Consider the following 20,979-nt stretch of genomic DNA (forward strand, 5'->3'; position numbering starts at 1 on the left):
GCCCAGGATGGGGCATTGTTTTGTTCTGCTGTATATAAGGTCGCTATGAGTCGGCACCGACTCAATGGCACCTAACAACAACAACAACAATCCTATGGCTAAGTTATCAGTCAGGTGAGTTTGAGTTAATGGAAAGGAAAATTATCCTGGGTAGCCTGAACTAATCAAGTGATCTTTTAAGAGAAGATGAAGTATCAGAGACATACTCTTAGGTTGGCCTAGAAGGAGCGAACTGCCATGTGTGGTCATGTAGCAGGGAACAGCAAGCAGACTCTAGAAGCTGAAAGCCTCAGCCCTACAAATTGTGACAAATTCAATTCTGCTTTTGGTATGATTTTTAAGAGCACTTAGAAGACCCTACATGACATCACCAAGAGAGCTTACTGTCTTCTGCTTAAGTTTCGTGAAATGCAGATACTTCTGGGGGGAGTCATAGAGGAAACCTTGTTGACTATTTAAACATTAATTGAATACATTTTCTGACTATCTCCAGAAAGTGGTTTGGATATGAAGGGAGAGACAAATTATTTCAGAATATTTGGAATGGGCACTGAATGGTAAGGTTGGAAGTACTGAAACAGTGTTATGGATGCCCCATTTTACCTGGGGTTACCCTGGGGACTTGGATTGCTTCTGCTAGTGGACATCCATTGTACTCAGGGGCTGTGAGGGTAACAGGTATTCCAGTTGTAGCCCTTAGTGTGCAAAGGAGAGGGACATAGAAATGGGTTGACGTGTGTTCAGGCATAAAATATGGTCTTTCTTTCTGTCTGGAGCCATTCCCACCCATAATCCCAGAGAACTCATGGGAGTGAAGATGTTCTTGTCTTGATCTAGCCAAATTCATAGTTCAGAAATGACGTTATGTGCAAGTAGAGTGGATGGCTGTGTATGAGACATAATTACATGGGCCAGGAATACTTTCTCAGTTCCCAAACTTCTGTAAGGACTAATCAAAACCCACAATGCCACCGTAAGCCTATTTTCTTAAGCTAGGCCTTGTTCCTTATTTAAATGCAGAAACCTCTAGGAAGAGAACACTAGGTCCTTTCCAGGGAGGTTTGATAAAGAAAAAAAAAGTGAGTGCACAGCAATTCAACGGGGAAAAAAGACCACAGACACAGACAGGAGGTGAGTTAGGGCCTGAACACAGACTTCACAGCCTCATGTAGAGATTTTCCTGTGGTCAGGTCTGTCCAGGTAAGGTGCCACTCCCCACCAACTAAGGTCTGCCCTGGTTGGACAGCTCCTACTGTTTCAGACAAGGGTGTCTCGAATTGATCATGGTGATATGAAGAGAAACCCACTCTTGAGACACCCATCCATCATCACCCATCTCTTCATTCAGTTCATATTTATTGATCACATACCATGTACCAGACCCAGGGCTTGATACTAGGAATGCAGAGATGATCAAATCCGAGTCCCAACCCTTATGATGCTCCCAAGGACAGGCAAGTATCCCAAAAGTATCATGAATGCTGAGAGGGAAAGTAGGTGAGCTAGAGTAGCAACAATTCTTCTTTTTTCTGTAACATTTCAGTTCAATTTTAATTTTTAAATTATTTTCAAACATACACAAAACAGAAAGAATAGTGTAACAAACTCTCATATATCCATCACTCAGTTTCAACTACTTTTATTAATGTTCTTATTTTATGAATAGTTTATGAATATTAGTAACCTTGTGTTTTTTTCCTCTAACCCTTCCACTTTTTTGATGGACCATTTTAATATAAATTCAAGATATCATGTATTTCATCCATAAATACATCAGTATGCATCTCTGATTGTTGTTGTTGTTGTTACATGCCATCGAGTCGGTTCCGACCCATAGCAACCCTGTACAGGGTTTCCGAGGGTGTAAATCCTTACGGGAGTAGAAAGCCTCATCTTTCTCCCGCGGAGCAGCTGGTAGTTTCGAACCGCTGACCTTTAGGTTCGCAGCCCGATTCGTAACCACTACGCTACCAGAGTTCCTTATGCATCTCTGATAGGAACATTCTAAAAATAACCACCATAGCAGCAATATCTGAGTACCATCAGAAGCATCTCTCTGGCTGTCCCTTGGGACTTTACAGATCTCTGGATTCTCCAATCCTATATCCTACAGCTCTAGGAGTCCTGCCAAGGACGTGCATCTCTTAGGAACTTGACTTTCTTCCACACTAGTAGTTCTCGGACTTGAGCGCCCCCACCCCCCTCAGGACCTCCCAGCTGAGCATTCAGGTGGTGGTAGTGATGTGCCATGGAGTTGGTTCCGACTCATAGCGACCTTGTACAGGGTTTCCGAGACTGTAAATCTTTATCGGAGCAGAAAGCCTCATCTTTCTCCCTGCAGAACAGCTGGTAGTTTCGAACTGCTGACCTTGCTGTTCGCAGCCCAATTTGTAACCCCTATGCTACCAGAGCTCCTTGAGCATTCAGGAGTCAAGCCAAAGTCCAAGCAACTCCCTGCATAGATTGACATCCACCATGCCCCTCTTTCCAGAAGGGCTCTAACATTCCTTCCCCAAGTGACCTCTTTTCTCTCTCTGTCCTGTATTGTTGCAGATTGAAATGCTAGAACATAAGTACGGGGGCCACCTGGTGTCCCGCCGCGCTGCTTGCACCATCCAAACCGCCTTCCGCCAGTACCAGCTCAGCAAGAACTTCGAGAAGATCCGCAACTCGCTCCTGGAGAGCCGCTTGCCACGGCGGATCTCCCTGCGCAAGGTGCGGGCACCTATGGCCGAGAGCCTAGCGGCAGAGAAGGCGCTCATGGAGGGCTACGGCCTCATGGGGCTGCCGCTGGTGCGCTCACCCTCCCTGCCGCCCACCTTCGCAGGCACACTCACCGAGTTGGAGGACTCCTTCACTGAGCAGGTGCAGTCCTTGGCCAAGTCCATTGATGATGCCCTCAGCACCTGGAGCCTCAAGACCATGTGCTCCCTGCAGGAGAGCGGCGCTTACCAGATCCACCAGGCTCTGCACGCAGGCACTGGGCCGCCATGCTTGGAGGCTGAGTTCCAGGAGCCCGAGGGCGTGGGCCAAGGGTCTGGAGATGAGGCCTCCGAGGCCGCCGGCCTGACCCAGGGTCACAGCAGCACGCTTATGATGGCCTTCCGGGACGTCACGGTGCAGATTGCTAACCAGAACATCTCCGTCTCCTCCACGGCTCTGTCCGTGGCCAACTGCCTGGGTGCGCAGACGACCTCGGCCACCTCGGAGCAGGTGGCCAGCAAAGTCGAGCAGGGTGAAGATGGGGGCCAGGAGTCCCCTTCAGTCCTTGCTGTGGGACCTGGCGATGAGCCCTCAGAAAACCCGTGCACAGAGGCAGGGACTGGCGAAGCTATGGGAGCCAACCCCCTGGGGACAGCGGAAACAGTGGTTGAGGAAGCCGTGGCAGAGGAGGAAGAGGAGGAAGAAGAGATGGGGGAGGTGGGGAAAGGGACGGAGGTCGAGGCTGGGGACAATTCAGAGCAGCTGAGTAGCAGCAGCACGTCTACCAAGTCTGCCAAGTCCGTCTCGGAGGTATCAGCCTCGGCCTCCAAGGAGGCCCTGCAGGCCATGATCCTGAGCCTACCGCGCTACCACTGCGAGAACCCTGCCAGCTGCAAATCGCCCACACTCTCCACCGACACCCTGCGCAAGCGGCTCTACCGCATTGGCCTCAACCTCTTCAACATGTAAGTGGACTGCGGAACGTCCATTGACCAACCAGTTGCTTTTTGGGTTCAGAAATATGCATTGCAGAAGGGAACTGTGCTCCACAGGGTTTTCAAGGCTATGATCTTTCAGAAGCACATCTCCAGGCCTTTCTTCTGAGATAACTTGTGGGTGGGTTCAAACTGTCAACCTTTAGGGCACCTACTATCCTCCAGGCAGGGTGCTAGGCAGTTTAGAACATCATCCCAGTATCCTCCCAGGTGGTAGTTGAGTCACACATGGGCCCAGGAACAATGTTTAGGAAATACGCTTTTAATTTACTTAAAATTTTTTTAAGATAATATTTTACTGTGTTTTCAGTGAAGGTTTACATAGCAGTTTATGCTCCCATTCAATAATTTCTACACAACTTGTTCTGTTTTCATTGCTTACACTCTTCACAATGTGTGAACATGCTCATTTCCATTTTGATTGTTCTGGCTTAAAAAAAAACTGTTATGAATTTATTTTAAGAAGTATTAGGAAAAATCTAATACATCAAACCCATTCTTTCACAAACCTATTGCTTAAGATGAAACTAAGGTTTGAAAAGTGAGAGAATTTAAAAGATAATATAGTATTAATAAGAGAATAAGTTGTATGAGGACTACACAGGAATCATTCAGCCATGAAGTAGGAGAAACATTAGCTCACAAGGTTGGTGAAAAAAAGAGAAAAAGGAGAAATGGTGACAGGTATAGGGACTGAGTTTGGGATAGTAGAAAGGGATTAGGGGAGTGGATGGAGTAAAACAGGCTATTGCCACAGCCCAGAGCCAAAGCCCCCACCCAGACCAGTTCTTACAACCAGAGTGTATACAGCTGGTGCCAAGCAGAGGAAGCATGCATGCCACTTTCATGAAAATATAAAGTACAGGAGGCACTCAATACCACCTGCTATTCACCCCTTCCCTTGTAGCCCTGAGCCAAGAAACACAGTAGCCCTTCTGTCTATATCTACGTTCATTTATGCATTCAATTGTCAGCTATTGAGTACCAGGAACTGGAACGCAAAGATGGGCTCAAGAGGCTTACATTCTAAAGGGAATCGTTAGCACGTGTCGCACACAACTTACATAAAGTATGCACAGTCTAATCATGAATGTCCAGAGATGATGTGGGCTATACTGAGTCAATTCCAACTCCTAGTGGCCCCATGTGACAGAAAAGAACAGCTCCCCAGGGTTTTCTTGGCTGTAATCTTTATGGAATCAAATCACCAGGCTTTTCTCCCAGAGAGTGGCTGGGTACTACCAACTTTTTGGCTAGCAGCTGAGCATTTAACTGTTGTGCCTCCAGAGCTCCTTACCCAGAGGTAGATGTCGTTTAACGCAAAAGGAAACAGGTGTACACAAATAAAGTGAACCACTCACTATTAAACAGCTAGAAAGTGGCAGAGTTGAGTGAAGCCAGTTCTGTCTAACCTCAAATACATTGCTTGCTTTCTGCATCAGGCTGCCATCCTGGTGTGCACAGCCCCACCCTCACCCACTTGCAGCATCACGCCTGCACGCCCACAAATTTTCACACAGACGCTCAAATCCCCCAAGGAAGTGATTCTCTCAGCAATCTGTAGTGAAAGACCAGTTTGTTCCTCCCCAGTAGGTTTCAGGCTGACACCTCTGTAAAATACAATAAAAATGAAATACTAGAAAAACAATCACATGCTTGGCTGTCCCGAAAATGTCAAGTGCTATAAAAGATTCTAGACGCTTACCCTCAATTTCTGTACTTTCCTTCTTTGGACCAGTAAGAAACAGTTCAGGGACCAGCATGGTTCTACAGATCACACTTTTAGAGGGCATTTACCTTCATACAGCACCACATCCACATAGAGACTCGGCCTTGAGAAAATAGGCTTGTGCCTACCCTGGGGAGTGCCTACCCTCCCCCTCTCTCAGTAGATACAGGTGGAGTGGTAGGCATGGGGTGGGGGTGGGGCTCAGGCTCCTTCTCCACTTGCTCTGGTATTTACTTTGCTTTAAGCCTTCTCTCCCTTCCCCAGCTCCAGGACATCTTCCCTCCTTTCTGGGAACGTTCAGGTGGGTGGGGCTCTGGTGAGAGGACTACTGGCACTTCCAGTGCAGGTTCCAGAGGCCCCACGTACTTTTATTGGTTTCCTGGGCTGGAAGAAAGGGGGAAAAGAGGTTATGGATGGCCTGGGCTCACGCTCTATACTTTCCTTTTTCCCTCCTCCCTATCCCCACCCGCAGAAACCCGGATAAGGGCATCCAGTTCCTGATCTCGCGCGGCTTCATCCCCGATACCCCCATAGGTGTAGCCCATTTCCTTCTCCAGCGTAAAGGCCTCAGCCGTCAGATGATCGGAGAGTTCCTGGGCAACAGCAAGAAGCAGTTCAATCGAGACGTGCTTGAGTGAGTGTCTCTCTCCCTCCTTCCCTTCCTGCGTCCCACATTCCCAGGATTTTCTAGGAGTCTGGGGATGTCAGCCGGGGACCTCCGAAGTCCTGCCGATTTCCCAGAAACCCTGCTGCAACCCCGATTGGCCACTGGAGCCAGAATCACCTGCCAATCCTGTGTTCCCCTCTTGAGGGCTCTGGGCAAGTCGGCAAAGCAAACAAAAAGTCTTCCCTTCCTGCTGCCCTCCAAGGCAAGAAGAAGAGCTTGAAAATATAAGGGCCAGCCCTCAGTACACCCTCTCGGGCCACTTATGTGTCCCCAAACCCCTAGAGTTATAAGCTCTCCACTCAAGACGTTTTATATAGACCACAAAAAACATAAGTCACAAAAAAGAACGGGGTTGTACTGAGGCTTATTAGAGCATGAAAGTACTGTCATTTTATAAATCCACAAAGATAAATTGACCCCAAAAATCACAGCAAAGGAAACTTTTCTAATGCAAAATACAGGAGTAAGTAAAAAATTGGGGTCCCAGTTCATACACAAAAGAGTTTCTTCCAAACAAAATCTGTTTAAATAAGTCTATGTGATCAGTGGATAACTGCAGATTAGTTCTCCCAGTACGTGCATGTCTGAGTCTGGTTAGGGTACCTTAAAACAAAGGTCCAATCAAAACAGTGACTTCTGAGGGGATCTGCTGAGCCAGTAAAATTCAAGGCAGAGATGCCAGCTCAGAAGTTTATGACAATTCCAAAGAGTTAATTTTAATCTTGATAGATTTTCTTGAAGAACACAGGATGACCTTATTAAGAAGTTTTCAGAAAATTGAAACCACATTGGTGAGAAAAAGGCCAGGAAAGTTGTACAGAGGAAGTTTTTCCCCATCATGGCAATGTGCATGCTCTATCTTTGAGGGTTGTTGTTGTTAGGTGCCATTGAGTCGGTAGTGATTCATAGAACCCTGTATACAACAGAACGAAACATTCCCTGGTCTTGGGCCAACCTCAAAATTGTTGTCATGCTTGAGCCCATTGATGCTGCCACTTGGCCAATCCATCTTGCTGGGGTCTTCCTCTTTTTCTCTGACCCTCCACCTTACCAAACATGATATCTTTCTCCAGTGACTGGTCCCTCCTGACAATATGTCTGAAGGATGAGAGATGAAGTTTGGCTATCCTGGCCTCCAAGGAGCACTCTGGCTGTACTTCTTCCAACACAGATCTGTTTGTTCTTTTGGCAGCCCATGGCACTTTCAGTATTCTCCTCCAACACCATACCTCAAATGCATCAATTCTTCTATAGTCTTCCTTATTCACTGTCCAACTTTCACGTGCATATGAGGTTATTGAAAATACCATGGCTTGGGTCAGGCGTGTTGTTGTTGTTAAGGGCTATCGAGTTGATCCCGACCCATAGCGACCCTGAATAGGGTTTCCGAGGAGCTGCTGGTGAGCTTGAACCACCGACCTTGCAATTCAAACAGCTTTGCAGTCTGGCGCATTAACCCACAGTGCCAAAACTGAAAATTTCATTGAGAAACCTTACCTTGTCCACCCTGCATCCCTGACCTTGCCCCTTCAGCCTTCTTTTTTGTTCTTAAAACTCAACATTTAAAAGGAACACGATTTGAGTCTCTCAAAGATGTCCAAACCACCATTTTGATGTAGCATAAATGGAAGAGCACAGAATTATTCCGGGAAGGGTTAGAGAGATGGGAACACCGCCTTCAGAAGTGTGTAGACCTAGAGGGAGGATATATGGAGAAAGAATAGCTTCACATTTTGATATTTTTGTTTAGTAACACATCTTTTATATTTGTCTGTGATTTTGTAAGGAACCCAGTGGGTTAAGCATTAGGCTGCTAATGGAAAGTCTCTGGTTTTAATTCACCAGCCAGTCCTCTGGAGAAAGAAGTGATCAGAGGACGATAAGACTGCTTGCTCCCAGAAAGATTTACAACCTCGGAAACTCTGTGGAGCTGCTCTACTCTGTCCTCTCAGGGCTGCTATGAATGGGAGTCAACTTGAAGGCAGTGGGTTTTATGATTTTGTAGCATTACTTTTTCATGTAAGAGCTCTGGTGGCATAGGGTTTACCCATTGAGCTGCTAACTACAAGGTCAGCAGTTTGAATGCACCAGCCACTCCATGGGAAAAAGATGAGGCCTTCTGCTCCCGTAAAAATTTACAGCCTCAGAAACCCTATACAGGGTCGCTATGAGTCGGAGCGGACTCAACAGCACACTACTACGACCTCCGCCTGATAGATAGAGGAGGGAGTCCTCAGGACCTATGCATTGCTCAGCTTTATTGGTGTGGACAGGCAAGAGCTAGCAACAGGGCATGCATCTCTTGACACTTTCTCTCCAGAGCTGAAGGGCTGTGCTGGCATTCTTCTGGGGTCGTCTGGGAAGGAGGGGTGAGGCCCCATGAAGTCTGCCTTCCCCAGGTCTCCCCACCCTCATTCTTTCTGTCTCCCACTTGTTGTTGTTGTTGGGAAGTACTGTGGAGTCGATTCTGACTCATAGCGACCCTGCACAGGGTTTCTGAGGCTGCAAATCTTTACGGGAGCAGAAAGCCTCATCTTCCCCCCCATGAACAACTGGTAGTTTCGAACTGCCGACCTTGAGGTTAACAGCCTGATTTGTAACCACTATGCTACCAGAGCTCCATACTAGGCCATTCGATCTCATTTCCTGCTTGAATGTCACCATTCTGTAGTGAGCCACCCCACTTCTCTCCCTAGGAGAACTTCTCCCTTTTGCACTTGCTCCTGGAGGAGTGGGAGAGTCACCTGGTCTGAATGGCAAGGTCATCCCTGGAGTAGAAGCTCAGACACCTGGCTGCCATTAAGGGAGCAGTCTTGGTGTGGCACAGCTCCCCGAGCCTCTGTTTCTGTGACTGAAGCCAGAGGGATTGGATCATAGGGGTGGACCAGTTATCCTCACATCTCTCTAAATTTGCTGATCACAGTGGTTGTGTAATTCTGAGTACAACCCAAAGAAAGAGGACTTGGATCTGTCTGTGGGATCCTGGAGTCCCCAGGTGGTTTTAAGTTGGCAGAACCCAACTCCTGTCTTGGACTTTCACTGTTGGTGCTCTGTGCACCCTGCAAAGGAAAGTAAATCTCTGACCTTTTCTTTCTCTCACCCTCTTTTGTCCTTTCTTCCTCAGGATCCCCCCTCCCTGTACTGCCTCCCTTACTGTGTGGGAAGCTGAGCGAAGATAAAGAGGACAGGATAGAAAGAAGAGAAAGACCAAGTTTTCCTCTTTTTCTTCATTTACCTGGTTCCCCACCTCATTCATCTCTTGTGCTTTTCAGTAGGGTTTCAGGTTTTTCTCCCTTCCCATGGACAAATAGAAGTGCTCTCACTCTATCCACGGTTTTGTCTCTGCTCTGGCACAGGGGCCTTCGTGGGCCTGCTTCACTCACAGGCCCTCAATGTCTTCTTCTGCCTTCCTCAGCCTGCATGTGGCCCAGACCCATGATGATCTGGAATGCTAGGAACACATGGTTTTTCTCCAGCTCTGGCTCTGAATGAAGCCAAATTGCCATCCTCCCTCCCTGAAGCCTGTGCTGGAGAGGGAAACTGGACCAGGGTCAGGGCTAGCAGCAGCCAGACCAGGTTGGTCTCCCACCTTGGTGAGCTCTCCCAGGGGCAGGAGGCAGGAGAAATAGCTGACCCCAGTGAGAGAACCTAGATTCTAACCCTGTCTGTACTCCTAACATACTGCGTAACTTTGGTGAGTTATTTCTTAGATGTCCTCTTGGTGTCCTTGGTATCCTCTGTAGAGTGAGAGGATCAGACTGTGTGATCTCAATGGTCCCTCCAGGGCCTATGGATCTGTGATCTTTCCTTTTCTTTCCCGCGTGGTTACCCACTGGCATTACACAGAGTCACCTGCCCAAAACCTCAGGGCTGTGCTTTGTCATCCTCCTGGAGCTGCCCGGAGCAGCCCTCAGCCTCCAGGGCAGTACTGGGAATTCATGTGACAGCTAGATGATCTTCATCAGAGGTGGTTTCCCCAACAAGCAAGATAAACACTGGCTTCTTTGTGCTTATTTTTTAAACTGTATTGAACAGTTTCAAAACCCATATGAAATTGTTCACTATAGATTACTTTTGTTGTTGTTAGTGTTGTCCAATTGGTTCTAACTCAAAGCGACCCTGTAAAGGGTTTCCAAGGAGTGGCTAGTGGATTTGAACCACCTTCCTTGCAGTTCAAACCGACCTTTCAATCCAGTGCATTACCTTGCAGTGTCACACCAGATGAGTTAGTAGGCACAAATCAGCTTCTCTGGTTTACTGTGTACTGTTTACTGTCAGGGATTGTAAAGTTGAAGTGGCTTTGATTCTATAGGAACATGTTGTAGGGTTGGGAGACAGACAGATGTCAGCCATACCTAGAAGTAGAATCTTTGATGTGGTGAAAACAATATGAAATTGTTCACTACAGATTAGTAAGTAAGCCTAAGTAAGCTTTGCTTATTGAATAGTCCAACATTCGTTCTACAATGTGTTGGAAATGGTGCTGGACATCCAGTGGGGTGGGAGGGAGGGGAGAACTAGACTTTGCTATGGTTTCAGGCATCAATGGGAAGAGATGATGAGGAGCTTGGGAGGAGAGTGTGAGGGACTGAGGACCTCCAGCTGGTATCCTGGGTTCGGGAAGGGTCAAGTGCACAGTGGAGCCCTGGCTCTGCCCAGCAAATGCATCAGTACCTCCTGCTTTGTTCTGTAGCCACAAATGACCATCACACCAGCCCAGCACACTGACTCAGCTCTGCAGAAAGGAGCCCTCCTCCCTCAAGGCTATTCTCTGCCTGCCTGGTATCTCAGGCTGCTTGGTGTCTCAGGGCAGAAGGGGCCTTCTCCTACAAAGTTCCAGCAGAAGATGGAGAAGTAGACAGAGACAGACACTACCAGATGATCCAGGACACCAGGGTTCTCAGTGTTTCCCTGTCACGAAAGTCAGCCACCCTGGATCCTTCCAGGATCTCTGCCCCTTCCTGACTCCCACAAGAGAAAACCACACAATTAAACAAAGCCACCGCTTGCCGTTTCACTCAGGCTTGGAAGGCTTCATTGAAATTCTGCATGGTTCCCCTGCCCCCACCTGGTGACATTCAGCAAATTATATCTGTTCTGTACAAAACTGTTTGCCGAATAAAAGGCCATAAATCACCCATTCCCTTGGAGACAGAGACAGCCCAAACCACTGTGTCCTCCATGAAGCTTCCAGACTCAGAAGGATAAAGGAAGAAAGCCTCCCTGGAGGGAAAGAGCATGACCCACCTCCACTCCTGGACCTGTGGGAAGAAGGAAGGAGGAGGGACTGGAACAGAGTCCCCTGGCTGCTGACCTGTGTCTGAGCATCTTGATACGGTGACATTTGCCTCCAGAACCTGGTGCTCTTACAGGCTGACATCTCCATTCCTTTGTGTCTTATTTCCACAGAAGACACATGTTCCAAGAAGGCATGCGTTCAACTAAGCTTTATCAAATCATAAAAGAAGGCATTCTGGCTCTAAGGGGTGTTTGCATCCAAGTGCTGAAGTGGAAGGTTGCTTTTTATTTATTTATTTATAAATTTATTTATATTTAAGGAGAAATCAGTTTCCTAATTTTTAAAATGATGGTAATTTACATTTTTAAATACCCATAAAGTGCTTAGCTTAATACCTGGCACTTAGTAAGCTAACAACAACAGCAGTCCAGTTGCTTTCATATTAGTTGAACTAACTTCTCTTTAAGATTTTCAAGGCAGATTGTCAGACCTTTCTCCCAAGGGGCCTATGGGTAGGTTTGAACCTCCAACCTTTTGGTTAGTAGTCCAGCCCTTAGCCATTTGTGCCACCCAGGGATTCCTGGTACTTAGTAAGTTTTCTATAAATGTTAGCTAGTTTTTGTTGCTAACTTGCACACTTGAGAACACAAGGCACTAGGCTCCCTCGGCCCTCCTCACCTCATTCTCACACAGACACACAAGGAAATTGTAACATCTCAGGTCTGGTTTGGGGTCAGCTTTACTCAGCAGACAAGAACTTGATGGGACTGGGTGGAGACAAGAAGTTGATGAGGAGTGGAGTGCCTCATTTTGGGACCCACCATGTACTCTTAGGAGTCCTGGTGTAGCGCTGTGGGTTAATGCACCAGACTGCAAAGCCATTTGAACTGTAAGGTTGGCGGTTCAAGCTCACCAGCTGCTCCTCGGAAACCTTATACAGGGTCGCTATGGGTCGGAACCAACTCGCTGGCACTTAACAACAACAACAATGTACTCTTAGGATGTCCTCCTCTGAAAGAAGGGCAGTGCCAGGCCCGTGTGCACCACATCCTTTCAGTTTTCACGGGCTGGGAAATTTAGCTCTGCTCTATTTCCTTCCTGAAATGTTCGCTTCAGCAGGTTTGAAGGCCAGTAGATGGGGCAATGTTCCATTGACTGTGGCCAGGCTCTTCTCTGGCCTGAGTGATTTTTTCCAGTGTGACTCATGCATACATGGAGGATATTGGCATTTATCATTTCCATGAAAACACACAGAAACAGCTTTGGGCTGAGCTGCTAGAAGGAAGATTCCTGGATATTCTGTCTCTCTACTGTGTCTTCTCCACCCTTTGTTAAATTCTGAGGCATATTAGAATTTGATGTTCCAGTCAGATTTCATCATTCATTCCCATGGAAATGTGTTGGCCAGAGTGTAACAGATTTGTTCTTCTGAGGGGACATTCAGAAATGAAGACAGATTGTCTGTCAAACTCAACAGGCTGGAAGACACAGGGGTTGGGGACTAGCAATGTGTATTTTAATAAACTCCCCAGATGATTCTGGGTCTCAAAATATAAGGAAACCCTCAGTGGCATGGATTAACACAATACCACAACAGTGAGCTTGAACCTACCCACAATCCTGAGGATGGGGCAGGAGCCGGCTATATTTCTTTCTGTTGTGCAGGTAGTTTCTATTATACACAGTTATAAGTGAGGTATGTTCCCCAGTGTGTCTTTAAGACAAATTTGTAGATAAGTAAGAACAGGTGCATATGGTTCTTGTTAGGTGCCATTGAATCGGTGCCGACCCATAGCAACCCTATGCACAGCAGAACAAAACACTGCCCGGTCCTGGGCCAACCTCACAACTGTTGCCACGCTTGAGTCCACTGATGCTGTCACTTTGCTAATCCATCTTGCTGGGGGGACTTCCTCTTTTTCTCTGACCTTCCACCTTACTAAACATGATATCCTTCTCCAGCGACTGGTCCCTCCTGACAATATGTCCTAAGTATGAGAGACGAAGTTTGGCCATTCTGGCCTCTAAGAAGTACAGCCAGAGTGTTCCTTTGTCTATCATATGGTTCTTAGTTAACCTTAATTTAGTGCAAGAAGAGAATCCTAGTGACACTGTGAGATAAGCAGTGGGCTGCTAACCACAAAGTCACCAGCTCAAACCTACCAGTCACTCCACAGGAGAAAGATGAAGCTGTCTGCTTCTGTAAAGAATTCTTGTATTGGAAACGCTGTGTAGGGTTGCTATGAGTCGGAATAGACTCAATGGCAGCAGGTTTGGGTTTTAGTGCAAGAAGGGGCTCTGGTGATGCAGTGGGTTAAGTATTGGGCTGCTAACCCACCAGCATCTCAGCAGGAGAAAGATGACGCTGTCTACTCCCATATAGATTTACAGTCTCTGAAACAGTATGGGGCAGTTCTCCTATGTCCTATAGGATTCTGTAGGTCAGTATGAGTCAGAATTAACTCATTGGAAATTGGTTTTTGGTTTGGTTGTTGTTGTTGTTAAGTTCCATTGAGGCAGTTCAGACCCAATATAGGGTTTCCAAGGAGTGGCTGGTGAGCTTGCACCACTGACCTGTGGATAATAGTCCAGTGTCTATCCTACAGCACCACACCAGGACTCCTTGGTTTGGTTAGTGCAAGAAAAACTGCCACTTTAAGTGGTTGAATAGCTGCACTTCAAAGTGATTGTAATGAAGAATTTGTTGTGAGTAGGAGCTAATTAAAGTGAGGGCAACTTTACATAACATTAAAGGGCAAGTTTCAAGAACAAAGATGTCAGTGTAAGGACAAAGCTGTGCCTAACCTAAGCCATGGTATTCTTAATCACCTCACATGCATGTTAAAGTTGGACCATGAAAAAGGAAGACTGTAGAAGAATTGATGCATTTGAGTTACGGTGTTGGAGAAGAATATTAAAAGTACTGTGGACTGCCAGAAGAATAAACAAATCTGTTGGGTGAAGCACAGCCCGAATGCTCCTTAGAAGCCAGGATGGCAAGACTTCATCTCTCATACTGCAAGCATGTTTTTAGGAAGAACCAGTCTCTAGAGAAGGACATCATACTTGGTAAAGTGGAAGGTCAGAAAAAAACAGGAAGACCCCTTACGAGATGGATTGGCACAGTGACAGCAGCAATGAGCTCAAGTTTAACAATTGTGAGGATGGCACCAGACCAGACAGTGTTTTGTTCTTTTGCGCATAGTGTTGCTATGAGTTGGAACTGACCTACTGTCTTGTTTCATAATCCATAACTTACTATACATAAGGTCACCAGGAGTCGGAACTGACTCCACAGCAATTAGCAACAACCACCAGGTGATTCTGATGTGTGCTGAAGTTTGAGAACCACTGACAAAGAGGAATACTACAGAGCCCAGCAAAAGAAAACTCATCTCAAGCAGACTCATCAGCTTCTCCTGTGTTTGGGTAGTTTAAACTGAGTTCCTTGGATTCCTAAATCCATCCCTTCTAATGCCCCCTCAAACAAGATTGTATTTGTCCTTGTGCCATCTTCCTCCTGCTCTGTTTTCTCTCGCTCTCTCTTTTTTTTTAGTCACATTGCACTTTTCCAAAAAGTCTTGACCTTTATGGAGTGTGTTATGAGTTCCGGCTAACAAAAATAACTCCCTGACGGATGGGGATATTTTTAATTGAATTGTATAAGCCAAGATCTGCAGAAATAAAGCCAGGGTTCCTACATCCCATAGCTGTGGGCAGACAAGTCTTTTGTCCTAATCCTGAAACCTGGGCTTGTTCTCTCATCTGAAGCACAAGTCCTTGTCTGTAACTCACATCTCTCTTTCCAGGCCTCAGCTTGAGCCTCTTCTTCCAGGTCTTTGCTGACTCTTCTGGCCAATTAAAAATCCCTGCTGCTATCATTACCTATTTTCAGCTCCCAACCAGTTCCTTTGTGTGCCAGACATTGTCGTGTAAAAAAAAAAAAAAAAAAAAAAAGTTGAGATGACTAAATTCATTTTGATCTCAGTCATGTATGATGCTGCATTTACCTGCAACACAAACTAATTTCAACACAGCTCAGTGTTAACAAGCAATTTTATGCAAGAGTGTACCTGTTTACACAGATGTAGTGAACATCTGTGCTTATGTTTCCCCAGCCCTGGAAAGATATTTGCCACAACCCCTGCAGAAACTCATAGAAAGAGAGGCCTGAGCACAACCTGCCTGCCTCACATTGACTTACCTATCAGCAGCACCTCCTGAGACAGGCCCACACACGCTCAGTTGACTGCAGCCTAATCAGAGCCAATATGCCTCTGTTGTCATCACTCAGTCACTTGATTTGCAGCTGAAGGAGGAAGGAAGCATGTGTACCACACACACACACACACACACACACACATACACGGCTCTGCTGCCCCGTTTCTGGAAACCTTGGGGCCATTTCCTGGGCAGCTAAATCAAGGGGTCAGGACCAGCCCCAGGTGATGTCAGCAAAGCAAGTGCAGACATCCTGGGCTACTGGGCAGAACAGCCAAAGATGCAGCCCACGGTGTTTTTTTCCCCAGGTCCTGTTTATTCATAGAATTGGTCTCTCACTCATGCATTCATCTACAAACATTCATTGAGTCTGTGTATACATCAGGGATGCAGAGATGAAAAGATTGCCCCTGTCCTGAAGAATTATGAAGCCTAGTAGGGAAAACAAGAAGGCAAAGTTATTTTTGTTGTCGTTAGGTATTGTCGAGTCGATTGCAACTCATAACAACACTATGCACAACAGAATGAAACACTTCCAAGTCCGGCACCATTCTCACAATCATTGTTATACTAGAGCCCATGGCTGCTGCCTCTGTGCCATTCCATCTTGTTGGGGGTCTTCCTCTTTTTCACTGACCTTTCACTTTATCAAGCATGATGTCCTTCTCCAGAGACTGGTCACTTCAGGACACAGATAAATGCAGTGGTAGACAAAACACATGTCCAAGGTGCAGAGGGAATCAAGAAAGACAGCTAGAGAAGTTAATAGCTAAACAGAGATCTACATAGTTGAGACTGGGGATGAGAAGCAGGAAGAAAGAACATTGCGTGCAATAGCAGGGAGGCATGAGACAGAGAGAGAGAGAGAGAGAGACTAAGACTGCAGGAGACTCAGGAGAGCTGCAGCCAATATGAGGGAGGTGCAAGAAGAGCTGGGGAAGCTAACAGAGACTTGCTTGCTTTGCTGTGGAACTCGGCATTATGGGAAACTCTTGTAGAAATGTAAGCAGGGGAGTGAGTGACAAATGAGTGTCCTAGAAGGATGGTGCTGGAGGAGGTGGAGGATGGTTTATTTGGGGGCTGTTGCAATAACAGTCCTGGAGAGAAGTGATGAGGCCCAGGGGCCATGATAGGGGTGGGATTGGGATGGGGAGAAGTAGGCAAAGCCTAGAGCTTGGAGAATCAGCAGGGCCTGGTGACTTGTGTGGGAGGAGAGCAGGGGTGGCCAGATCCCAGTAAACAGCCTCCTGGGCTGATGAGGATTTAGAACACTCAGTCACTGCATATGAATATGTTTGTGCTTCAGGTCCACTAGAGTAAATTATGCAAAATAAAAGTGCATGTATTTTTCGTTTCAAGGAGGAAGATGCTAGGTTTGAGGACATTTCATCTGAAGAATTTATCTAGCTAGACATGGTCAAATATTTACTCAGAACAAGTTACTCTGTTAAGATAGCAGGCAAGCCACAAAATTTGTGCAACCAGGCTTGCCTGCTAGTGCTGATACTACAGCCTATGTCCTATGAATATTCCCCAGTGACTGACATCCTGACCAGAGCAGCTCAGATAAATTCAGCAAGCCAGAACTCAGAAGTGTTAAGTTCCAATCAATACATAGAGTTGATGGTTTCATAAGCCCTCACCACTGAGTTGTACCATCACATGTGGTCTTTTATAAACAACAGATCAATCAAAAAGAGAGTGGATTGGTTTGTGACTAATAATAAAATAATAAAAATGACTAATAATAACATACGAAAAGCAAACCACTCCTCTGTCAGTTTGTTGTACTGTGGTGATAGGCGTGTTGCTGTGATGCTGAAAGCTATGCCACTGGTATTTTAAATACCAGCAGGGTCATCCATGGTGGACAGGTCTCAGCTGAGCTTCCAGACTAAGCCAGACTAGGAAGAATTAGAAGCAGACAACTTCTGAATGTTTAGCCACTGAAAACTCTTATGAGTATCAGTGGAACACTATCAGATAACATGAGAATATTGACTATTGAAACATGACAAAGAGCACCAGAATATTGTCAGATATAATGCTGGAAGATGAGCCCCTCAAGTTGGAAGGCACTCAACATATAACTGGGGAAGAGCTTTGTTTTCAAAGTACAATTGACTGATGATGCTAATGGAGTAAAACTATCAAGACCTTGATTTGCTGAAGGGGCACAACTCAAAATGAGGAGAAACAGTTACAAACATCCATTAATAACTGGAACTATTATTATAGTTATCTGAAGTAAGAATCTAGGAAAATTGGACGTTGTTAAAAATGAAATGGAACGCATCAATACTGATATCCTAGGCACTAGTGAGCTAGGAGTTCTGGTGTGGTGCTGCAGGTTAATGTGCTGGACTTCAAGGTCAGTTTGAACCTCAAGGTCAGGGATTCAAGCTCACCAGCCACTCCTCGAAAACCCTATACAGGGTTGCTATGAGTTGGAACCAACTCAATGGCACTTAACAACAGTGAGCTGAAATGGACTAGTATTGGCCATTTTGAATCTAACAACCACGTAGTTTACTAGCTAGGAAAGACACATTGAAGAGGAATGGTGTGGCATTCATCATCAAAAAGGACATTTCAAGATCTATCTTGAAGTACAGTACTGTCTGTGATAGGATAATATCCATACGCCTACAGGAAGACCAGTTAATAACACTATTATTCAAATTTGTGCACCAACCACTAAAGTCAGTGATGATGAAATTAAAGAATTCTACCTACTTCTTCAGTATGAAATTGATCAAACATACAATCAAGATGTGTTGATAATTCCTATTGGAATGCAAAGGTTTGAAACGAAGAATCAGTAGTTGGAAAATACAGCTTTGGTGATAGAAACAATGCTGGAGATTGCATCATCGTTGATGATGTCACATGAATCTTGGCTGAAGGAAGAGAATACTAGAAAGATGTTTACCTGTGCTCTATTGGTCAGGCAAAAGCTTTGTCTGTGTGGGTCATGACAAGCTATGGAAAACATTGTGGAATATGAGTATTCCAGAACACTTAATTGTGTTCATGAGGAATTTGCACATAGATCAGGAGGTTTTTGTTTGAAAAGAATAAGGACACTGAATGGTTTAAAATCAGGAAAGATGTGTGCTAGGTTTGTATTATTTCACCATACTCAGTCAATCTGCTGAGCCTATAATCCAAGAAACTGAATTGTATTAAGAAGAATGTGGTATCAAGATTGGAGGAAGACACTATAACAACTTGTGATGCAGATGATACAACATTGCTTGCAGAAAGCTAAGAGGAATTAAAATACTTACTAATGAAGATTGAAGCCCACAGCCTTCTGTATGAGTTGCACCTCAATGTAAAGAAAACCAAAAATCCTCACCACTGGACCAATAAAAAACATTTTTATCATTGGAGAAAAGATTGAAGTTGTCAAAGACTTCATTTTGCTTGACTCCACTATCAATACTTATGGAAGCATCAGTGAAGAAATCAAACAACGTATTGCATTATGCAGATCTGCTGCATAAGACCTCTTTAAAGTGTTCAAGAGGAAAGATGTCAGTTTGAGGACTAAAGTGCACCTGACCCAGGCCATGGTATTTTCAATTGCCTCATATGCATGTGAAAATTGAACAATGGATAAGGAAGATTGTGGAAGATTCGATTCATTTGTGTTATGGTACTGGAGTAGAATATTAAAAGTACCATGGACTGCCAGAGGAACAATTAAATCAGTAGGTATTTGAAGAAGTACAGGCATATTTCTCCTTGGAAGCCAGGATGGCAAAAAACTTTGTCTCTCATACTTCGGGCATATAATCAGGGGGGACCAATCCCTGGAGTAGGACGTAATGCTTGGTAGACAGGAGGATCAATGAAAAAGAAGACCCCCCAATGACATGAATTGGCAGAGTGGCAGCAACAGTGGGCTCAAGCTTAACACCTAATGTGAGGATGGTATAGGACTGGGCAGTGTTTCACTCTGTTGTGTATAAGGTCACCATGAGGCAGAACAGACTTGAGGACACCGAACAACAACAGTGGTGAGAGAACAATACTGAAGACTTGTCAGCATGAGATAGCATTTAAAGCCATAGGATAAGCACTGGACAGCAAGGTCGGTTTGAACAGCAAGGTCAGTGATTCAGACTCATCAGGTGCTCCTGCAAACCCTATACAGGGTTGCTATGAGTTGGCACTTGACAACAACAGGATGGGTTTGGCCACCTCGAGAGAGGCTGTTAAAAGGGAGGTCAGTCCTAAATTAGAGGTCAGGTGAAGGATAAAGAAGGCTGCTTCCTAAGTGGAAAGTATCAACTTCAGAGAGAGTGGTGTGATAGAAACCACCAGAATGGAGTGTTTTCAAGAAAGGCATGATTAACCATGTTGATGTTGCCAAGAGACTAGTGAGATCAGGACAGAAGAGAGGCTACTGGATTTAGCAACACAGGGGCCACTGGTGGCCTTGACAAGAGACGCTTTAATGGGATGGTGAGGGGTTTAATTGATTGGAGCTGGTTGAATAATGAATGGAAATGAGTAAGTGGAGACAGCTTGAATAGAGAGGTCACATACAAGTTAGGCTATAAAAAGGAGCAGAGAAAAGGGTCAAGGTGAGATTTTGTGTAAAATAGAAAAACCAAGAATCTGTGCAAATGCCAATGATGTAGAAGAGAGCAGGAAATGAATAATATTTGAAAGAACACGTCCATCTGCATATATCTAAAACTGAAGTTCTGTTCTAGCATATGTGCCCACCTCATCATGAACGCATCTCCACAAGTCCCCCCAGATGCTCAAGCTGAAGATCTGGACTTATCCTGAACTTCTTTTTAATCACTGACCCCCTTCAGTTCCTCCTCTAAAACGTATCTCAAATTGTCCGTCCACTCAGTATCCACTGGCGCTGGCTTAACCCAGACCCGCCATCTCTAGCTTGGATCGCTCTGCGGTAGCCTCCTAACTGGTCCCCTACTCTGCACTTGCCTCCTGTCTGCCCATCCCATTCATTCTCCTTGCAACAGTAAGAGGAATCTTCTTAATTAGGATTCTGTCACTCCTCTGAGTATACCCCTCTTCTGTTTTCTGCTGCAGTCAAGATAAACCCCAAGTCTTTCCTGTGATCCACAAAACTCTGATTGATGAAACCTGTGCTTACCACCCTAGGATCACAACCCACTGTCCTCCATTCTTCCTCCCACTGTGCACTGCAGATTCATTGTTGGCTTCTAAGTCTCTGAGAAACTTCATCTCTCATACTTTGGACATATTATCAGGAGGGAACAGTCACTGGAGAAGGATATCATGCTTGGTAAGATGGAGAATCAGCGAAAAAGAGGAAGACCCCCAACGAGATGGATTGGCCAGGTGGCAGCATTGATGGACTCAAGTGTGGCAGCGGTAGTGAGGTTGGCCCAGGATTGGACATTGTTTCATTCTGCTG

The 20,979-nt window shown here is 45.6% G+C and overlaps 1 protein-coding gene across 2 annotated transcripts in view; it reads left to right on the forward strand.

Annotated features, from left to right (window-relative positions):
* Nucleotides 1-20,979, forward strand: part of IQSEC3 (IQ motif and Sec7 domain 3) — a 194,584-nt gene that overhangs the window by 147,291 nt on the left and 26,314 nt on the right. The window contains exons 4-5 of one of the 2 annotated variants that reach the window (XM_006862699.1): nucleotides 2,554-3,668; nucleotides 5,900-6,061. In XM_006862699.1, coding sequence (XP_006862761.1) covers nucleotides 2,554-3,668; nucleotides 5,900-6,061 — 1,277 coding nt within the window. Of the gene's footprint in view, nucleotides 1-2,553; nucleotides 3,669-5,899; nucleotides 6,062-20,979 lie in introns of those variants that run through there. The other variant, XM_006862700.1, reaches the window with a different exon arrangement.

Source organism: Chrysochloris asiatica, unplaced genomic scaffold (genome assembly GCF_000296735.1).
Source record: "Chrysochloris asiatica unplaced genomic scaffold, ChrAsi1.0 scaffold00050, whole genome shotgun sequence".
In the NCBI taxonomy this organism is placed as follows: Eukaryota; Metazoa; Chordata; class Mammalia; order Afrosoricida; family Chrysochloridae; genus Chrysochloris; species Chrysochloris asiatica.